Below are 21676 nucleotides of genomic sequence, written 5' to 3'. Positions count from 1 at the left end.
GCTGGCTACTCACTAGCACATGTGCTTGTTCTTGAGAGATTGTTTATGAGACCGGTGTTCATTTACTACATTTAGTAAATGTGCATTATGCATGGTTCTGGTTAAATATTCAGACCCCTTGGCTTTTTCCACGTTTTGTTACGTTACAGGCTTGTTCTATAATTGATGAGGATAATTGAATTTAAGTCAATCTGCACACAATACCCCATAATGACAAAATGAAAACAGGTTTTGAGACATTTTTCCAAATCTTTAAATATTAAAAACAAATAAAGTCTGCAGCATTGAAGATCCTCAAGGCCTCCGTTATTCTTAAATGGAAGACGTTTGGAACCACCAAGACTCTTCCAAGAGCTTCTCCCCTGATTACTCAGTTTGGCCAGGGGACAAGGGCCTTGGTCAGAGAGGTGACCAACAACCTGATGGTCACTCAGACAGAGCTCCAGAGTTCCTCTGTGGAGGTGGGAGAACCTTCCAGAAGGACAACCATCTCTGCAGCACTCCACCAATCAGGCCTTTATGGTAGAGTGGCCAGATGGAAGCCACTCCTCAGTAAAAGGCACATGACAGCCCACTTGGAGTTTGCCAAAAAGCACCTAAAGAACTCTGACCATGAGAAACAAGGTTCTCTGGTCTGATGAAACCAAGATTGAACACTTTGGCCTGAATGCCAAGCGTCACGTCTGGAGGAAACCTGGCACCATCCCTACGGTGAAGCATGGTGGTGGCAGCATCATGCTGTGGGGATGTTTTTCAGTGGCAGGGACTGTGAGACTAGTCAGGATCGAGGGAAAGATGAACGGAGCAAAGTACAGAGATCCTTGATGAAAACCCCAGTCTGAGCGCTCTGGAGCAGGTTAAGTTTCACCTTCCAACAGGACAATGACCCTAAGCACACAACCAAGACAACGCAGGAGTGGCTTCGGGACAAATCTCTGAATGTCCTTGAGTGGTCCAGCCAGAGTCCGGACTTGAACCCGATTGAACATCTCTGGAGAGGCCTGAAAATAGCTGTGCAGCGACGCTCCCCATACAACCTGACAGAGCTTGAGAGGATCTGCAGAGAAGAATGGGATAAACTCCCCAAATACAGGTGTGCCAAGCTTGTAACGTCATACCTAAGAAGACTCGAGGCTGCAATCGCTTCTGAAGGTGCTTCAACAAAGTACTGAGTAAAGGGTCTGAATTCTTAGGTAAATGTGATATTTCTGATTATTTATATATATAAAATAAATAAATATATATATAAATAAATAAATAAATCTCAGCAAAAAAATAAACTTCCTCTCACTGTCAACTGCGTTTATTTTCAGCAAACTTAACATGTGTAAATATTTGTATGAACATAAGATTCAACAACTGAAATATAAACTGAACAAGTTCCATAGACATGTGACTGACAGAAATGGAATAATGTGTCCCTGAACAAAGGGTGGGTCAAAATCAAAAGTAACAGTCAGTATCTGGTGTGGCCACCAGCTGCATTAAGTACTGCAGTGCATCTCCTCCTCATTGACTGCACCAGATTTGCCAGTTCTTGCTGTGAGATGTTACCCCACTCTTCCACCAAGGCACTTGCAAGTTTCCGGACATTTCTGGGAGGAATGGCCTTAGCCCTCACCCTCCGATCCAACAGGTCCCAGACGTGCTCGATGGGATTGAAATCCGGGCTCTTCGCTGGCCATGGCAGAACACTGACATTCCTGTCTTGCAGGAAATCACGTACAGAATGAGCAGTATGGCTGGTGGCATTGTCATGCTGGAGGGTCATGTCAGGATGAGCCTGTAGGAAGGGTACCACATGAGGGAGGAGGATGTCTTCCCTGTAACGCACAGCGTTGACATTGCCTGCAATGACAACAAGCTCAGTCCGGTGATGCTGTGACACACCGCCCCAGACCATGACGGACCCTCCACCTCCAAATCGATCCAGCTCCAGAGTACAGGCTTCGGTGTAACGCTCATTCCTTCAACGATAAGTGCGAATCCGACCATCACCCCTGGTGAGACAAAACCGCAACTCGTCAGTGAAGAGCACTTTCTGCCAGTCCTGTCTGGTCCAGCAACGGTGGGTTTGTGCCCATAGGCGATGTTGCCGGTGATGTCTAGTGAGAACCTGCCTTACAACAGGCCTACAAGCCCTCAGTCCAGCCTCTCTCAGCCTATTGCGGACAGTCTGAGCACTGATGGAGGGATTGTGCGTTCCAGGTGTACCTCGGGCAGTTGTTGTTGTTGCCATCCTGTACCTGTCCCGCAGGTGTGATGTTCGGGTGTACCGATCCTGTGCAGGTGTTGTTACACGTGGTCTGCCACTGCGAGGACGATCAGCTGTCTGTCCTGTCTCCCTGTAGCACTGTCTTAGGCGTCTCACAGTACGGACATTGCAATTCATTGCCCTGGCCACATCTGCAGTCCTCATGCCTCCTTGCAGCATACTTAAGACTCGTTCACGCAGATGAGCAGGGACCTGTCCTGCAACACTGTCCATAGAGGTTGACCTGTAGTAGTTTAGATCCACCTGCAACACTGTCCATAGAGGTAGACCTGTAGTAGTTGTATGTTTTGGAGCTGATGTTTGTCTTTTGAACAGAAATGTGATATTTGGTAGGTTAAGACAGATCTCAGTATTATATTGTCTAGGGATGTACGATACATCGGGGAACACATCGGAATTGGCCGTTATTAGCTAAAAATGCGAACATCGGCATCTGGAGGAATACGCAGATTTAAACAGGAGTCCGTAATTTGTTTTCTAATGATCATGGGTGCGACTGCATCTAGGGTATTGCGCAAGGTTAAATTGAATTCCTCAGTTAGGTGGTTAACTGATTTTTGTCCTCTGACATCCTTGGGTAGGCGAAGGGAGTCTGGAAGGGCATCTAGGAATCTTTGGGTTGTCTGAGAATTTATAGCACGGCTTTTGATGATCCTTGGCTGGGTTCAGAGCAGATTATTTGTTGCGATTGCAAACGTAATAAAATGGTGGACTGATAGTCCAGGATTATGAGGAAAAACATTAAGATCCACAACATTTATTCCATGGGACAAAACTAGGTCCAGGGTATGACTGTGGCAGTGAGTAGGTCCGGAGACATGTTGGACAAAACCCACTGAGTCGATGATGGCTCTGAAAGCCTTTTGGAGTGGGTCTGTGGACTTTTCCATGTGAATATAAAGTCACCAAAAATGTGAATATTATCTGCTATGACTTCAAGGTCCGATATGAATTCAGGGAACTCAGTGAGGAACGCTGTATATGGCCCAGGAGGTCTGTAAACAGTAGCTATGAAAAGTGATTGAGTAGGCTGCATGACTAGAAGCTCAAAAGATGAAAACTGCGTGGTTTTTTTTTGTAAATTGAAATTTGCTATCGTAAATGTTAGCAACACCTCCGCTTTAGCGGGATGCGCGGGGGATATGGTCACTAGTGTAACCAGGAGGTGAGGCCTCATTTAACACAGTAAATTCATCAGGCTTAAGCCATGTTTCAGTCAGGCCAATCACATCAAGATTATGACCAGTGATTAGTTCATTGACTGACTGCCTTGGAAGTGAGGGATCTAACATTAAGTAGCCCTGTTTTGAGATGTGAGATATCACAATCTCTTTCAATAATGACAGGAACGGAGGTCTTTATTCTAGTGAGATTGCTAAGGTGAACACCGCCATGTTTAGTTTTGCCCAACCTAGATCGAGGCACAGACACGGTCTCAATGGGGATAGCTGAGCTGACTACACTGACTGCTAGTGGCAGACTCTACTAAACTGGCAGGCTGGCTAACAGCCTGCTGCCTGGCCTGCACCCTATCTCATTGTGGAGCTAGGGGAGTTAGAGCCCTGTCTAGGTTCGTAGATAAGATGAGAGCACCCCTCCAGCTAGGATGGAGTCCGTCACTCCTCAACAGGCCAGGCTTGGTGCTGTTTGTGGGTGAGTCCCAGAGAGGGCCAATTATCTACAAATTATATTTTTTGGGAGGGGCAGAAAACAGTTTTCATCCAGTGATTGAGTTGAGACTCTGCTGTAGAGCTAATCACTCCCCCTAACTGGGAGGGGGACAGAGACAATTACTCGATGCCGACACATCTTTCTAGCTGATTTACACGCTGAAGCTATGTTGTGCTTGGTGACCTCTGACTGTTTCATCCTAACATCGTTGGTGCTGACGTGGATAACAATATCCCTATACTCTCTACACTCGCCGGTTTTAGCTTTAGCCAGCACCATCTTATGATTAGCCTTTACGTCGGCAGCCCTGCCCCCTGGTAAACAGTGTATGATCGCTGGTTGATTCGTTTTAAGTCTAATACTGCGGTTAATGGAGTTGCCAATGACTAGGGTTTTCAATTTGTCAGAGCTAATGGTGGGAGGCTTCAGCGGCTCAGACCCGGTAACGGGAGGAGTAGAGACCAGAGAAGGCTCGGCCTCTGACTCCGACCCGTTGCTTAATGGGGAGAACCGGTTGAAAGTTTCTGTTGGCTGAATGAGCGACACCAGTTGAGCATTCCTACAGCATTTCCCTCCAGAAGCCAAAGTTGTCCTGCTGCGGGGACCGTGCGAGGGGATTTATGCTAACGTTACTATCTGTACTTAATGGTGGCATAGACGCTGTTTCATCCTTTCCTACACTGAAATTACCCTTGCCTAACGATTGCGTCTGAAGCTGGGCTTGCAGCACAGCTATCCTCGCTGTAAGGCGATCGTTCTCCTGTATATTATGAGTACAGCGACTGCAATTAGAAGGCATCATGTTAATGTTACTTCTTAGCTTCGGCTGGTGGAGGTCTTGACGAACCACGTCCAGATAAAGCGTCCGGGGTGAAAAAGTTGAATGGAAGAAAAGTTGAGTGAGGGGAAAAACGAAAAATATAAACTGTAATTAAAAGTAAAAACCGTAAAGTTGTCAGGTAGCAAAGTAAGGTAGTAACTACCTACATTTTTTTTTTAATGAACGCGTTAAATTATTATGTGACGTGGAGTCATATTCTGGTCCTGATTGGTCAACAAGCTTATTTGACACGTCAAATAGTGTTAAATTGTGTATATTTTTTGACACGCAACGACCCAAACAGCGTTCCAAAGAAATCCTGGTCGAGAATGAAACAACTGAACAAATGAACAACAAAACAGCACAGCAAGTGAAAGAAATGGGGACATATACGTAAATGCCTAAACTGGATGACGCTGGGCCAATTGTGCGCCGCCCTATGGGACACCCAATCACGGCCGGATGTGATACAGCCTAGATTCGAACCAGGGACTGTAGTGATGCCTCTTGCACTGAGATGCAGTGCCTTAGACCGCTGCGTCCAAACTATTTAACTGTAATGCTTAAAAGGCAAAAAAATGTAATATCAATTTTCGGTATCGTTTTTTTTTTGCAAGGAAAATATCGGTATCAGCCAAAAATGTAATATCTGTGCATCACTATGTTCCTCCCTTGTTGTTTTCTCTTCCTCTAGTCGTGCTATAAGTATTACACCAGCGACGATATCAATAAAGACGAGGACGGCATGGATGAACAGTGCAGGTAGGTCTCCATTGTTGTAGCTGCCATAAGGTCCCTGTTCTACTGCTTGACTATCGCCACCTCTTGTACAATATTGGCTCTCGATTACGAGTACCGGCACCTATTTTAGTCCACACCAAGGGCTACGTCCCAACTGCCACCCTATTCCCTATATAGTGCACTACTTTTGTCATTTTTAGAAGGGTTCATTACTTCCCAACAACAGCTGCAAATCCCAATTTAAGATATGTCAGGTTTTGAAGTTGACTTTCCCTGCTGTCTTAACTATGCCCCAAGGTGGTGTGCTGAAGGTGGCAACCTGATCTGCTGTGACTACTGCCACAACGCCTTCTGTAAGAAGTGCATCCTGCGTAACCTGGGGCGCAAGGAGCTGTCCATGATCACCGACGAGCACAGTAAATGGTCCTGCTATATCTGCAGTCCTCAGCCCCTCTCAGACATCGCCTCCAACTGCTCCAACATCATGACCAAGCTGGAGAGCTTCTGGAGCACGGGACGCAAGAAAGAGAGGGAGGAGAAAGAGCGGAAGGAGAAAGAGAGGAAGGAGGTGAAAAGGCACAGTAAGGGTAAAGGTCACCACCACCATGGTAAAGCTGTGGTGAACGGTAAGGAGCATTCAGACGGGTCAGGGACCCTCACCTTCTCCTATAAGACCCTGAAGGTCCCCAAGGAGCTGGTGAAGAGGACCAAGAAGCTGATTGAGACGACTACAGGGCTCAACAACACCTTCATCCATTTCATCCAGCAGGCTGAGGCGGAACAGGGAGGAGGTGGAAGCGGGACCAGACACCTCAAGGCCTTCAGGTATCCTAACATGTTAATATTATGACTGCTACAAAGTAAATGAGGCAGCCCAATTCTGTTATTTTGCCTAATCTAGCCATTCATCCATCTCTCTCGCTCTCTCTCTAGGTCTGTTCTGGCTGATTTAAAGAAGGCCCATGCTGCCCTAGAGGAGGACTTGGAGTCACAGTTCACTTCCCAGGACCAGGGGATGCAGAACGGGGATGCTGTCTCCAACACTGATGGCCATGACGGCCACGATCAGATTGACAACATGGTTGAGGATGGACAGGAGGCAGAAGAGGATAAAATGGCCGACACTGAGGATGGGGAGGAGCTAGAGGAGGATGGGTGCTTGTCAGAGGACATAGAGATGGAGGGTAGCCCCGCCCCCGCGCCTCAGGACCACTCGGACACAGAGACAGACAGCCAGGCCAAAGACCAGACAGCAGTGAAAGTAGTGGATGAGGAGGAGGAAGAAGAGGAGGATGGAGAGGAGGAGGAGGGTGACCGGGATAAAGACATTGTGTCCGTCGGGCCGTCTGTCCCTGATGAGCTCTTCCAGATGGTAGAGAGTCTGGCGGACTCCACAGGGTTAACGCCCGGCAACCAAGCCATGGAACCCACAGCTGCTAGCCAATCCGAGAGCCCCGCCGCCGGCTCAAACAGGAAGTCACTTGAAACCCATAAGGAGAAGGCCATGCCCAAGGTGAAGAACCTGATCGTGAAGCTGACGCCCGTTCCCGTGGTTACCACACGCACCTCCAGGTCTAAGAGTAAGGATGGGAGGAAGGAGATGAGTAAGGATGGGGGGAAGGGGATGAGTAAGGATGGGGGGAAGGGGATGAGTAAGGATGGGGGGAAGGGGATGAGTAAGGATGGGGGGAAGGAGATGAGTAAGAATGGGGGGAAGGAGATGAGTAAGGATGGGGGGAAGGAGATGAGTAAGGATGGGGGGAAGGAGATGAGTAAGGATGGGGGGAAGGAGAGGAGTAAGGATGGGGGGAAGGAGATGAGTAAGGATGGGGGGAAGGAGATGAGTAAGGATGGGGGGAAGGAGAGGAGTAAGGATGGGGGGAAGGAGAGGAGTAAGGATGGGGGGAAGGAGAGGAGTAAGGATGGGGGGAAGGAGAGGAGTAAGGATGGGGGGAAGGAGAGGAGTAAGGATGGAGGGAAGGAGAGGAGTAAAGGTGGAGGGAAGGAGAGGGAGAGGAGTAAGGATGGAGGGAGGGAGAGGAGTAAGGATGGAGGGAGGGAGAGGAGTAAGGATGGAGGGAAGGAGAGGAGTAAGGATGGAGGGAAGGAGAGGAGTAAGGATGGAGGGAAGGAGAGGAGTGAGGAGGAGGAGGGTAGGGAGGTGGAGGAAGGTGGGGGCTCTGAGGACGACAGCCGCCGCTCTAGCCGCACAAAGACCACACCCCTCAGGAAGTCATCTGACGGGAAGAACAAGATGGCCGAATCCTCTCAGGAGAACAGCGACTCAGAGGGCAAGGGGAAGAGTCCCAGCAAGCTGAAGAGTAGAACCAAAGGCAGCTCGGAGGAGGAGGAGCAGAGCAATGCCTCCTCCAAGGTGACCGCTGACCCTTCTAAACAGGAAGTGGACTCCGACTCTGACGAGGTTCCGGACATCCTGCTCCAGACTGCAGCGGCGGAACACAGCTCTGACGAGGATGCGCAGCAGGACGCCGATGGTAACCAGGGCAACAGTAGCTTCAAACGGTGCCTGTTCAAACTCGGCAAGAAAGACGGTGAGGGGGAGGAGAATGACAAGGTGAAGACTGAGAAGAAGCTGGCGGCCAAACGCAAACTGAAAGCCGACGATTCAGACAACTCAGAGTCCGACTCGGACGAAGACGCGAAGAAGAAAAAGAAGTCTTCCACGGCTTCTGCCAAAAAGACATCCAAGAAGAAGGGCTCGGGCGGCTCCTCTAACTCTGACCTGGAGAAGGAGATGAAGGGACTCAGCAAACTGGGCACGGGGAAACGGAGGAGCAGCCGCGTGAAGAAAGAAAGAGAGGAGAAGGAGAACAAGGGCGGGGATCGGAGGCGGTCGTACGAACTGAAACGCAAAGCCAGAAGTAGAGGAGCCAAGCAGCAAGATTCATCGTCTGATGACGTGGAGGAGGAGGAGGGAGGAGGGTCTGGAGAGGAGAGTGGAGACCAGCAGAAGATTAAACCCATCGTGGAGGAGACGGTGGTAGCAGGGAGGGGAACCTTCCACCAGTCTTCAGGTGAGTAGAGCTGTTGTTTCTGAAATCTGTATATTGGGCTCTTCGTTTCTACAAGGCAGACGGTACACTGTGTTGTCAATACAACTTGACCTAAACTCCACTGAATTAACACCTGACCTCGGCAGTGTTTCCACAAGTACATAGAGTAGTCATCCAAATGGAAAAAGTAGCCAGCCAGGCGCCCCCGGGGTCTGAGGCTTGACCCCCAGGGTTTGGCATTTTTGGCCAAAGGAACTCTATTTTGGTGGCCTCAGGTACATTCTAAAGATTCCATCCGAAATAGACAGTGAAATTATTTGACACTTTATCGAGTTCACTTCCCAGATTGGAAAAATGTGTTGTGGTTTTGTGTACAACAGGGCTCTCCAACCTTGTTCCTGGAGAGATACCCTCCTGGAGGTTTTAACTCCACCCCTGTTCCTGGAGAGATACCCTCCTGTAGGTTTTAACTCCAACCTCAGTTGTAACTAACATGATTTAGTTTATCAACCAGCTAATTATTAGTCAGGTGCGCTAGATTAGGGTTTGAGTGAAAACCTACAGGCCTGTAGCTCTCCAGGAACAGAGATAGAGAGCTCTGGTAAAGAAAGACTACAATTTAAATGATATTGTATGAATTCAGTGTATTGTTGTTTTGAATATGGTCTGGGCCTATATGATCAGGATTATTTTCTAAATAGGAGAACATTTAAACCTGTCTTCTCTTGAGTTTAGGTGTACAAAGTTTTACCGCAAGACATGAATTATCCCAATGATGTTTGTTCTTTAAATTATGTATTATATTAATAATGAATTAAGTAGCCCACATCGTAAAAAAATGTAATTTAAGGTTGCATTGAACAAATTACAAGATTACATCAGTTTTCAGTATTATCGTTCTGATTTTACATATCCTTAATTAATGTGAAATTATCATTAGTTAGGACCCTATAAAATGTGTTTTTTATTGTCTGATTCCATTTTATTTCCCAAATTCCGTTTTCTCTTAGTTTTTTCAGGTTTCTGTTTTTTTTATATTGAAATCACACTTTTAAAAATAGAAAAACAACTAATTGGATGTTTTAAGTCCACAACAATGCTTAAACCTCATCAGGAGACCGCTTTGAAATCTGGGAAAAACCTGATCAATTAAAATGTTTGGGTGTAGTTGGCCTTCAATTGAATGGCGTGCCCGGCAAGAGGCTGTTTATGGCGCGCCCGGCAAGAGGCTGGTTATGGCGCGCCCGGCAAGAGGCTGGTTATGGCGCGCCCGGCAAGAGGCTGTTTATGGCGCGCCCGGCAAGAGGCTGTTTATGGCGCGCCCGGCAAGAGGCTGTTTATGGCGCGCCCGGCAAGAGGCTGTTTATGGCACGCCCGGCAAGAGGCTGTTTATGGCACGCCCGGCAAGAGGCTGTTTATGGCGCGCCCGGCAAGAGGCGTATAGATCAACTTTATTCAGTTCTACACCTTTTAGAAAATAGTCACTTGCTGTTCAGTTGTCAAAGCACAGTAAATAGCCTGCCGTGCGCCGTGACTCCGCGTGGCTTATTATGTGAAACAGGCCAAAGAAAATAAATATGCCAGAAAACAATTAGGCTAAGTGGATTTTCACTCGTTGTTACCGTTTACGTTACATTCTAATTCACCAGCGTGCTCTGTAAGGAAATTAAACTGCAACCACCGTATGCAGAAATTGTACCGGGGGGGGGCAGATGGCAGAATGCGTTACCCTGTCATCGCTCGCTTTGTGACGGACAGGACTATCCTATCAATAGATGGCTAGCAGATGCATATTATTCATTATAGCAGGAGACGGTTCGACAGACTGGCGAACAAAGACTTTTAAATTGAAAGTATCGTAGTTTATCTGAAGTGGAAAATGTAGCTGATTTAACTGACTTTCGTCTCTTATGGGAAAACACTGTCTCTAACCCCTGACCCCTCCCTCTGTGTGTCTGAAGGAGATGAAGGTAACCATGACGCTTCTCAGATGGCTGAGGATGATGATGAGGATGATGATCCAGAGAACAGGTATTAAAAAGTATTTTCATTCAAGACAAACCAAATATGTCCTGAACTGCATGCTTCTCAACCAGCTGACGAACATCCTTCAATCCTTTTTCTTATTTCCTTTACTTTTCTTATTTCCTTTACTTACGAGATGGCTGCCGTTTTGTTATTTTGTGTTTTTTCACATTGTAACTTATTTTGTACATAATGTTGCTGCTACTTTCTCTTATGATCGAAAAGAGCTTCTGGACATCAGAACAGCAATTACTCACCTCGAACTGGACAAAGACTTTTTAATGAGTCCGACGTGAAGGATATACTGCTTCTCCGAGAACAGGTCCAAATTCTTGTAATTCATGTTAAGAAAAGATGGAGGTACAGGGGGTGGAGATCTGGGTGCCTTGTGAGAATTAGTCTGCGAGTGGGTAATCCGCCTGTGCTCCTGGTGGCTGGGTACTTTAATGCAGGCAAACTGATCAGTTTTACAACATTTTTACCAACATGTCACATGCAACCAGAGGAAAACAAACAAAACAAACTCTAGACCACCTTTACTCCACACAGAGACGTGTACAAATCTCTGCCTCGCCCTCCATTTGGCAAATCTGACCATAATTCTATCCTCCTGATTCCTGCTTACAAGCAAAAACTAAAGCAGGAAGTACCAGTGACTCGCTCAATACGTAAATGGTCAAATGACGCGGATGCTACGCTACAGGACTGTTTTGCTAGCACAGAATGGAATATGTTCCAGGATTCATCCAATGGGATTGAGGAGTATACCACCTCAGTCACCGGCTTCATCAATAATAATAATAACGACGTCGTCCCCACAGTGACCGTATGTACATATCCCAACCAGAAGCCATGGATTACGGGCAACATCCGCACCGAGCTAAAGGCTCGACTGCCGCTTTCAAGGAGCGAGACACTAATCCGGACGCCTATAAGAAATCCCGCTGTGCCCTCAGACCAACCATCAAACAAGTAAAGCTTCAATACAGGACTAAGATTGAATCCAACTACACTGGCTCTGATGCTCGTCGGATGTTGCAGGGTTTACAACTACAATGGGGAACCCAGCCGCGAGCTGCCCAGTGATCTGAGCCTACCAGACGGGCTTAATGTCTTTTATGCTCGCTTCGAGGCAAGCAATATTGAAGCATGCATGAGAGCACCAGCTGTTCCGGACGACTGTGTGATCACGCTCTCCGTAGCCGATGTGAGCAAGACCTTTAAATAGGTCAACATTCACAAGGCTGTACGAGCACTCTCGGACCAACTGGCAAGTGTCTTCAGTGACTTTTTCATCTTCTCCCTGACCAAGTCTGTAATACCTACATGTTTCAAGCAGACCACCATAGTCCCTGTGCCCAAGAAAGTGAAGGTAACCTGCCTAAATGACTACCGCCCCGTAGCACTCACGTCAGTAGCCATGAAGTGCTTTGAAAGGCTGTATTTACATTGCGCCCCCCCCCCCTTTACACTGCTGCTACACGCTGTTTATTTTCTGTGCGTAGACACTTTACCCCTACCTACTTGTACAAATTACATCAACTAACCTGTACCCCTGCATATTGACCCGGTACCCCCTGTATATAGCCTCGTTATTTATTATTATTTTTTTTTTACTTTCGTTTATTTTGTAAATATCTTAACTCTATTTCTTGAATTGCATTGTTTGTTAAGGGCTTGTAAGTAAGCATTTCACTAAGGTCTACACCTGTTGTATTCGGCATTTCACTGTGAGGTCTACACCTGTTGTATTCGGCATTTCACTGTAAAGTATACACCTGTTGTATTCAGAGCATGTGACAAATAACATTGATTTTACATTTCTTCCTCCTTAATAGAATTGCCAAGAAGATGCTGCTGGCCCAGATCAAGGCCAACTACTCTTCAGGAGCAGAGGAGAGCTCTGACGAGGACGGAGAAGAGAAGGAACAGAAGAAGGGGAAGCGAGGAGAGGAGCAGGAGGAGGGTGAGCTACATAGACTTTTTCACTTCATACTCGTTGATACAGTGATTCTGCAGTTCCTCTTTCCACCACTAATGGTTTATGTCACTAGACTAGATCTTGAAACCATAAATAACTGCTTGTGTTCCCCTCAACAGTTGACGACGATGATGATGATGATGATGATGATGATGAAGGGGGCTCTGACGTGGACATGAAGAAGAGTGTGGGGCGTCGCCACAGGCTGCTCCGCCACAAACTGACGCTGAACGAAGGGGAGTCGGGAGAGGAGAAGGAGAAACCAGCTAGCAAGGGGAAGAAGGAGACCAAGAGGACCAGACGGAAAGGTATGAGGGCTGTCTGGCTGTTTGGCACGGTCTGGCTGGCTGGCCTGGTCTGGCTGGCTGGCTGGCCTAGTCTGTCTGGCTGGCCCGGTCTGTCTAGGCCTCTGTATTAACACCTATGGAACAGAATGAAAGTCCTACTCTGCAAACTGATGACAGTTTTCAATCAACTCTACCTCCCGCCTCTCTCTCTATCCCCCTCTTTCACCCTCTCCTCTCTCTCTCATTCTTTCTCCTTCTGCTTCTACACCTGCATTGCTTGCTGTTTGGGGTTTTAGGCTGGGTTTCTGTACAGCACTTTGAGATATCAGCTGATGTAAGAAGGGCTATGTAAATACATTTGATTTGATTCTCCCCTCACCCTGTGCCCTCTCCCTGTCTTCTCTTCTCCCCTCTTGCTCTCCCCCTCTTCTCTCTCCCTCCCCCTCTTCTCTCTCCCTCCCCCTCTCCAGTGGGTAGTGATGACTCGGCAGACTCAGACTTTAAGGAGTCAGCTAGCAGCAGTGAGTCGGGAGTTAGTGAGGAGATCAGTGAGAAGGAGTCATCGTCAGAGGAGGAGTCGGAGTCTGAGAAGGAAGGCAGTAGCCGCAGGAGGACCACGCGCTCCTCCAAGAAGAAGAAGAAGAAGAAGAAGAAGGAGGAGAGGAGCTACGCACAGAAGAAGAAACGGCGCCGCATCAAGGTCCAGGACTCTTCATCCGACAAGGTATAGGGAAGGAGAGGATTTTCTCCTTACTCCTGAACAATTCTATATTTGTGAATTTGGTCTGGAATTCATTGGTTGGTCATTGTTTGATTGTTACCACGTCATAGGTCACTATGTGTGATTTGGATTGGTCAGTTGACCCCTGGGGGTTGAAGTTTAAAGGTTTACCCACATTCTGTCCTCCCAGAGCGGGTCAGGAGAGGACGGCTCGGGGAAGGAGGATGGAGACACTCCTAAAGGACAGAGGAAGAAGATCAGAAAAATCCTCAAGGACGACAAGCTGAGGACGGAAACGAGGGATGCCCTAAAGGAGGAAGAGGAGAGGAGGAGACGCATCGCTGAGAGGGAGCAGCTCAGGGAGAAACTCAGAGAGGTAAAAAGTCAACTGTGTGTGCTCTGTTGTCATGGCATCCGCTAATGGGATGAAGATGATGATGAAGATGGACTGAGTCAATCAATGAGTCAACTACTCCTTCTGCCTGATGGTACGCTGACGAGCGCGATGGATGTGTGGTCCATTGTGGTTCAGATAAGAGCGTGGTACCAGCTTTGCCATGTTTCCACAGTGATCACATAAATGTACTGAATGTGCTCTTTCAGTAGATTGGAAGTCGCTTACCATTTCCTTAGTATAAAGGTTTGAATGCTTGTGGACTAGAAGATCAGCTGCCCTATACTCCTAGGAACATAACCTGTCCCAACCAGCAGAAAAGTCTCCCAGCTGCCCTACCTATAGTCCTAGGAACATAAAACCTGTCCCACCCAGCAGAACAGTCTCCCAGCTGCCCTATACTCCTAGGAAGATAACCTGTCCCAACCAGCAGAACAGTCTCCCAGCTGCCCTATACTCCTAGGAACATAACCTGTCCAACTGGCAGAAAAGTCTCCCAGCTGCCCTACACTCCTAGGAACATAACCTGTCCAACTGGCAGAACAGTCTCCCAGCTGCCCTACACTCCTAGGAACATAACCTGTCCAACTGTCAGAACAGTCTCCCAGCTGCCCTACACTCCTAGGAACATAACCTGTCCTAACTGGCAGAACAGTCTCCTAGCTGCCCTATACTCCTAGGAACATAACCTGTCCCAACCAGCAGAACAGTCTCCCAGCTGCCCTACCTATACTCATAGCAACAAACCTGTCCCAACCAGCAGAATAAATGTATGTATTTGTATGTACAGACTGTAATGCTTTTAGACTAGACTCTATATGTCCCTCCCGACCAGGTACTCGTGGTGGAGGAGGCGTCCGCCGTGGCTTGTCCAATCACAACCAAGCTGGTGCTGGATGAAGACGAGGAGACCAAGCAGCCCATTGTGCAGGTCCACCGCAACCTGGTCACTAAGCTCAAACCACACCAGGTCGACGGTGAGAGACTTAGTAGCAGTAGTAGTAGCAGTAACAGCAGAAGTAGCAGCAGAAGTAGCAGCAGAAGTAGCAGCAGAAGTAGCAGCAGAAGTAGCAGCAGTAACAGCAGCAGTAACAGCAGTAACAGCAGCAGTAGTAACAGCAGTAACAGCAGCAGTAGTAACAGCAGTAACAGCAGCAGTAGTAACAGCAGCAGCAGCAGTAGTAGTAACAGCAGCAGTAGTAGTAACAGCAGCAGCAGTAGTAGTAACAGCAGCAGCAGTAGTAGTAACAGCAGCAGCAGTAGTAGTAACAGCAGCAGCAGTAGTAGTAACAGCAGCAGCAGTAGTAGTAACAGCAGTAGTAGTAACAGCAGCAGCAGCAGTAGTAGTAACAGCAGCAGTAGTAGTAACAGCAGCAGTAGTAACAGCAGTAGTAGTAACAGCAGTAACAGCAGTAGTAGTAATAGCAGTAGTAGTAACAGCAGTAACAGCAATAGTAGTAACAGCAGTAACAGCAGTAGTAGTAACAGCAGTAACAGCAGCAGTAGTAACAGCAGCAGTAGTAACAGCAGTAGTAGTAACAGCAGTAACAGCAGTAGTAGTAACAGCAGCAGTAGTAGTAACAGCAGCAGTAGTAGTAACAGCAGTAGTAACAGCAGCAGTAGTAGTAACAGCAGTAGTAACAGCAGCAGTAGTAGTAACAGCAGTAACAGCAGTAGTAGTAACAGCAGTAGTAGTAACAGCAGTAACAGCAGTAGTAGCAGCAGCAGTAACAGCAGCAGCAGAAGCAGTAACAGCAGCAGTAACAGCAGCAGCAGTAGGAGCAGCAGCAGCAGTAGGAGCAGCAGTAGCAGCAGCAGCAGTAGTAACAGCAGCAGCAGTAACAGCAGCAGCAGCAGCAGTAGTAGTAGCAGCAGTAGCAGTAGTAACGGCAGCAGCAGTAGTAACGGCAGCAGCAGTAGTAACGGCAGCAGCGGTAGTAACGGCAGCAGCGGCAGCAACGGCAGCAACAGCGGCAGCAGCAACAGCAGTAGTAACAGCAGCAACAGCAGTAGTAACAGCAGCAGCAGCAGTAGTAACAGCAGCAGCAGCAGCAGCAGCAGTAGTAACAGCAGCAGCAGCAGCAGTAGTAACAGCAGCAGCAGCAGCAGCAGTAGTAACAGCAGCAGCAGCAGCAGTAGTAGTAACAGCAGCAGCAGCAGTAGTAAGAGCAGCAGTAGTAACAGCAGCAGCAGCAGTAGTAACAGCAGCAGTAGTAACAGCAGCAGTAGTAACAGCAGCAGTAGTAACAGCAGCAGCAGTAGTAACAGCAGCAGCAGTAGTAGTAACAGCAGCAGCAGTAGTAACAGCAGCAGCAGTAGTAACAGCAGCAGCAGTAGTAACAGCAGCAGCAGTAGTAACAGCAGCAGCAGTAGTAACAGCAGCAGCAGTAGTAGTAACAGCAGTAGTAGTAGTAACAGTAGTAGTAGTAGCAGCAGCAGTAGTAGTAGCAGCAGCAGTAGCAGCAGCAGTAGCAGCAGCAGCAGCAGCAGTAGTAACAGCGGCAGTAGTAGTAACAGCGGCAGTAGTAGTAACAGTAGTAACAGCAGTAACAGCAGGAACAGTAGTAGTAGTAGTAGTAGTAGCAGCAGCAGTAGTAACAGCAGCAGCAGCAGTAGTAACAGCAGCAGCAGTAGTAACAGCAGTAGTAGTAATAGCAGTAGTAGTAACAGCAGTAACAGCAGTAGTAGCAGCAGCAGTAACAGCAGCAGCAGAAGCAGTAACAGCAGCAGTAACAGCAGCAGCAGTAGCAGTAACAGCAGCAGCAGTAGCAGCAGCAGTAGCAGCAGCAGCAGTAGCAGCAGCAGCAGCAGCAGTAACAGCAGCAGTAGTAACAGCAGCAGTAGTAACAGCAGCAGTAGTAACAGCAGCAGCAGTAACAGCAGCAGCAGCAGTAGTAACGGCAGCAGCAGTAGTAACGGCAGCAGCAGCAGTAACGGCAGCAGCAGCAGCAACGGCAGCAACGGCAGCAACAGCGGCAGCAGCAACAGCAGTAGTAACAGCAGTAGTAACAGCAGTAGTAACAGCAGCAGCAGCAGCAGCAGCAGTAGTAACAGCAGCAGTAGTAACAGCAGCAGTAAGCAGTAGTAACAGCAGCAGTAGTAACAGCAGCAGTAGTAGTAACAGCAGCAGTAGTAGTAACAGCAGCAGCAGTAGTAGTAACAGCAGCAGCAGTAGTAGTAACAGCAGCAGCAGTAGTAGTAACAGCAGCAGCAGTAGTAACAGCAGCAGCAGTAGTAACAGCAGCAGCAGTAGTAACAGCAGCAGCAGCAGTAGTAGTAACAGCAGCAGTAGTAACAGCAGCAGCAGTAGTAGTAACGGCAGCAGCAGTAGTAACGGCAGCAGCGGTAGTAACGGCAGCAGCGGTAGTAACGGCAGCAGCGGTAGTAACGGCAGCAGCGGTAGTAACGGCAGCAGCGGCAGTAACGGCAGCAGCGGCAGTAACGGCAGCAGCGGCAGCAACGGCAGCAACGGCAGCAACAGCAGTAGTAACAGCAGCAGCAGCAGTAGTAGCAGCAGCAGCAGTAGTAACAGCAGCAGCAGCAGCAGCAGTAGTAAGAGCAGCAGTAGTAACAGCAGCAGCAGCAGTAGTAACAGCAGCAGTAAGCAGTAGTAACAGCAGCAGTAGTAACAGCAGCAGCAGTAACAGCAGCAGCAGTAGTAAGAGCAGCAGTAGTAACAGCAGCAGCAGCAGTAGTAACAGCAGCAGTAAGCAGTAGTAACAGCAGCAGTAGTAACAGCAGCAGTAGTAACAGCAGCAGTAGTAACAGCAGCAGCAGTAGTAGTAACAGCAGCAGCAGCAGTAACAGCAGCAGCAGTAGTAAGAGCAGCAGTAGTAACAGCAGCAGCAGCAGTAGTAACAGCAGCAGCATCAGTAGTAGTAACAGCAGCAGTAGTAGTAACAGCAGCAGTAGTAGTAACAGCAGCAGCAGTAGTAACAGCAGCAGCAGTAGTAGTAACAGTAGTAGTAGTAGTAGTAGTAACAGTAGTAGTAGTAGTAACAGCAGCAGCAGTAGTAACAGCAGCAGCAGTAGTAGTAGCAGCAGCAGTAGCAGTAGCAGCAGCAGTAGTAGCAGCAGCAGCAGTAGTAGCAGCAGCAGTAGCAGCAGCAGCAGCAGTAGTAACAACAGCAGCAGTAACAGCAGTAACAACAGCAGCAGCAGTTACAACAGCAGCAGCGGCAGTAGTAACAACAGTAGCAGCGGTAGTAGTAGCAGCAGCAGTAGTAATAAAATAAAATCAAATGTATTTATATATCCCTTCTTACATCAGCTGATATCTCAAAGTGCTGTATAGAAACCCAGCCTAAAACTCCAAACAGCAAGCAATGCAGGTGTAGAAGCACGGTGGCTAGGAAAAACTACTACTAGTAGTAACAGCAGCAGTAGTAGTAACAGCAGCAGTAGTAGTAACAGCAGCAGTAGTAGTAACAGCAGCAGTAGTAGTAACAGCAGCAGTAGTAGTAAGAGCGGCAGTAGTAGTAACAGTAGTAACAGTAGTAACAGCAGTAACAGCAGGAACAGCAGTAGTAGTAGTAGCAGTAGCAGCAGCAGCAGTAGTAACAGCAGCAGCAGTATTAACAGTAGCAGTAGTAACAGCAGCAGTAGCAGTAATAACAGCAGCAGTAGCAGTAATAACAGCAGCAGTAGCAGTAATAACAGCAGCAGTAATAACAGCAGCAGTAATAACAGCAGCAGTAATAACAGTAGTAGTAGCAGCAGCAGTAACAGCAGCAGTAGTAGTAGTAGCAGTAGCGGTAATAACAGCAGCAGTAGTAGCAGCAGTAGCAGCAGCAGTAGCAGTAGCAGCAGCAGCAGTAGTAGCAGCAGCAGTAGTAGCAGCAGTAGCAGCAGCAGCAGTAGTAGCAGCAGCAGTAGTAGCAGGAGTAGAAGCAGTAGTAGTAGTAGTAGTAGCAGTAACAGCAGCAGTAGCAGCAGCAGCAGTAGCAGCAGCAGCAGTAGCAGCAGCAGCAGTAACAGCAGCAGCAGTAACAGCAGCAGCAGTAATAACAGCAGCAGTAATAACAGCAGCAGTAATAACAGCAGCAGTAATAACAGTAGTAGTAGTAGTAGCGGTAATAACAGCAGCAGTAGTAGCAGCAGCAGCAGCAGCAGTAGTAGCAGCAGCAGGAGTAGAAGCAGCAGTAGTAGTAGTAGTAGTAGTAGTAGTAGTAGTAGTAGCAGTAACAGCAGCAGTAACAGCAGCAGCAGCAGTAACAGCAGTAGCAGCAATAACAGCAGCAGTAGCAGCAATAACAGCAGCAGTAGCAGCAGTAGCAGTAACAGCAGCAGTAGCAGTAACAGCAGCAGTAGCAGTAACAGCAGCAGTAGCAGCAATAACAGCAGTAGCAGCAATAACAGCAGTAGCAGCAATAACAGCAGCAGTAGTAACAGCAGTAGCAGCAATAACAGCAGTAGCAGCAATAACAGCAGCAGTAGTAGCAGCAGTAGCAGCAGTGACAGCAGCAACAGCAGCAGTAGCAACAGCAGCGGTAGCAACAGCAGTGGTAGCAACAGCAGCGGTAGCAACAGCAGCAGTAGTAGCAGCAGCAGCAGTAGTAGCGGCAGCAACAGCAGTAGTAGCGGCAGCAACAGCAGTAGTAGCGGCAGCAACAGCAGTAGTAGCGGCAGCAACAGCAGTAGTAGCGGCAGCAACAGCAGTAGTAGCGGCAGCAACAGCAGTAGTAGCGGCAGCAACAGCAGTAGTAGCGGCAGCAGCAGCAGTTGTAACGGCAGCAGCAGCAGTAGTAACGGCAGCAGCAGCAACAGCAGCAGCAGTAGTAGTAACGGCAGCAGCAGCAACAGCAGTAGTAACGGCAGCAGCAGCAGCAACAGCAGCAGTAACGGCAGCAGCAACAGCAGCAGTAACGGCAGCAGCAACAGCAGTAGTAACGGCAGCAGCAACAGCAGTAGTAACGGCAGCAGCAACAGCAGTAGTAACGGCAGCAGCAGTAGTAACGGCAGCAGCAGTAGTAACGGCAGCAGCAGTAGTAACGGCAACAGCAGTAGTAACGGCAACAGCAGTAGTAACGGCAGCAGCAGTAGTAACGGCAGCAGCAACAGCAGTAGTAACGGCAGCAGCAACAGCAGTAGTAACGGCAGCAGCAGTAGTAACGGCAGCAGCAACAGCAGTAGTAGAGGCAGCAGCAGCAGTAGTAGCGGCAGCAGCAGCAGTAGTAGCGGCAGCAGCAGCAGTAGTAACGTCAGCAGCAGCAGTTGTAACGTCAGCAGCAGCAGTTGTAACGGCAGCAGCAGTAGTAACGGCAGCAGCAGTAGTAACGGCAGCAGCAGTAGTAACGGCAGCAGCAGCAACAGCAGTAGTAACGGCAGCAGCAGCAGCAACAGCAGTAGTAACGGCAGCAGCAGCAGCAACAGCAGTAGTAACGGCAGCAGCAACAGCAGTAGTAACGGCAGCAGCAACAGCAGTAGTAACGGCAGCAGCAACAGCAGTAGTAACGGCAGCAGCAACAGCAGTAGTAACGGCAGCAGCAGCAGCAACGGCAGCAACAGCGGCAGCAGCAACAGCAGTAGTAACAGCAGCAGCAGCAGCAGTAGTAACAGCAGCAGCAGTAGTAACAGCAGCAGCAGCAGCAGTAGTAACAGCAGCAGCAGCAGCAGTAGTAACAGCAGCAGCAGCAGTAGTAACAGCAGCAGCAGCAGCAGTAACAGCAGCAGCAGCAGTAACAGCAGCAGCAGTAGTAAGAGCAGCAGTAGTAACAGCAGCAGCAGCAGTAGTAACAGCAGCAGCAGCAGTAGTAACAGCAGCAGTAAGCAGTAGTAACAGCAGCAGTAGTAACAGCAGCAGTAGTAACAGCAGCAGCAGCAGTAGTAACAGCAGCAGCAGCAGTAACAGCAGCAGCAGTAGTAAGAGCAGCAGTAGTAACAGCAGCAGCAGCAGTAGTAACAGCAGCAGCAGCAGTAGTAACAGCAGCAGCAGCAGTAGTAACAGCAGCAGTAAGCAGTAGTAACAGCAGCAGTAGTAACAGCAGCAGTAGTAACAGCAGCAGCAGTAGTAACAGCAGCAGCAGTAGTAACAGCAGCAGCAGTAGTAACAGCAGCAGCAGTAGTAGTAACAGTAGTAGTAGTAGTAACAGTAGTAGTAGTAGTAGTAGTAGCAGTAGTAGTAGTAGCAGCAGCAGTAGCAGTAGCAGCAGCAATAGTAGTAGCAGCAGCAGTAGTAACAACAGCAGCAGCAGCAGTAACAGCAGTAACAACAGCAGCAGCAGTTACAACAGCAGCAGCGGCAGTAGTAACAACAGTAGCAGCGGTAGTAGTAGCAGCAGCAGTAGTAATAAAATAAAATCAAATGTATTTATATATCCCTTCTTACATCAGCTGATATCTCAAAGTGCTGTATAGAAACCCAGCCTAAAACTCCAAACAGCAAGCAATGCAGGTGTAGAAGCACGGTGGCTAGGAAAAACTACTACTAGTAGTAACAGCAGCAGTAGTAGTAACAGCAGCAGTAGTAGTAACAGCAGCAGTAGTAGTAACAGCAGCAGTAGTAGTAACAGCGGCAGTAGTAGTAACAGTAGTAACAGTAGTAACAGCAGTAACAGCAGGAACAGCAGTAGTAGTAGTAGTAGTAGCAGTAGCAGCAGCAGCAGTAGTAACAGCAGCAGCAGTATTAACAGCAGCAGTAGTAACAGCAGCAGTAGCAGTAATAACAGCAGCAGTAGCAGTAATAACAGCAGCAGTAATAACAGCAGCAGTAATAACAGTAGTAGTAGCAGCAGCAGTAACAGCAGCA

The 21676-nt window shown here is 48.3% G+C and overlaps 1 protein-coding gene across 1 annotated transcript in view; it reads left to right on the top strand.

Moving 5' to 3' along the window:
* The window catches only part of atrx (ATRX chromatin remodeler), an 87739-nt gene that overhangs the window by 10626 nt on the left and 55437 nt on the right, over positions 1-21676 (top strand). Inside the window, exons 6-16 of the mRNA XM_029744856.1 lie at positions 5461-5528; positions 5805-6332; positions 6441-7303; positions 7353-7375; positions 7636-8542; positions 10483-10552; positions 12385-12512; positions 12647-12835; positions 13285-13538; positions 13726-13911; positions 14765-14906. Coding sequence (XP_029600716.1) covers positions 5461-5528; positions 5805-6332; positions 6441-7303; positions 7353-7375; positions 7636-8542; positions 10483-10552; positions 12385-12512; positions 12647-12835; positions 13285-13538; positions 13726-13911; positions 14765-14906 — 3358 coding nt within the window. The remainder of the gene's footprint in view (positions 1-5460; positions 5529-5804; positions 6333-6440; positions 7304-7352; positions 7376-7635; positions 8543-10482; positions 10553-12384; positions 12513-12646; positions 12836-13284; positions 13539-13725; positions 13912-14764; positions 14907-21676) is intronic.

Source organism: Salmo trutta, unplaced genomic scaffold, assembly GCF_901001165.1.
Source record: "Salmo trutta unplaced genomic scaffold, fSalTru1.1, whole genome shotgun sequence".
Classification (NCBI taxonomy): Eukaryota; Metazoa; Chordata; class Actinopteri; order Salmoniformes; family Salmonidae; genus Salmo; species Salmo trutta.
This window is presented reverse-complemented; position numbering and strand designations above follow the sequence as displayed.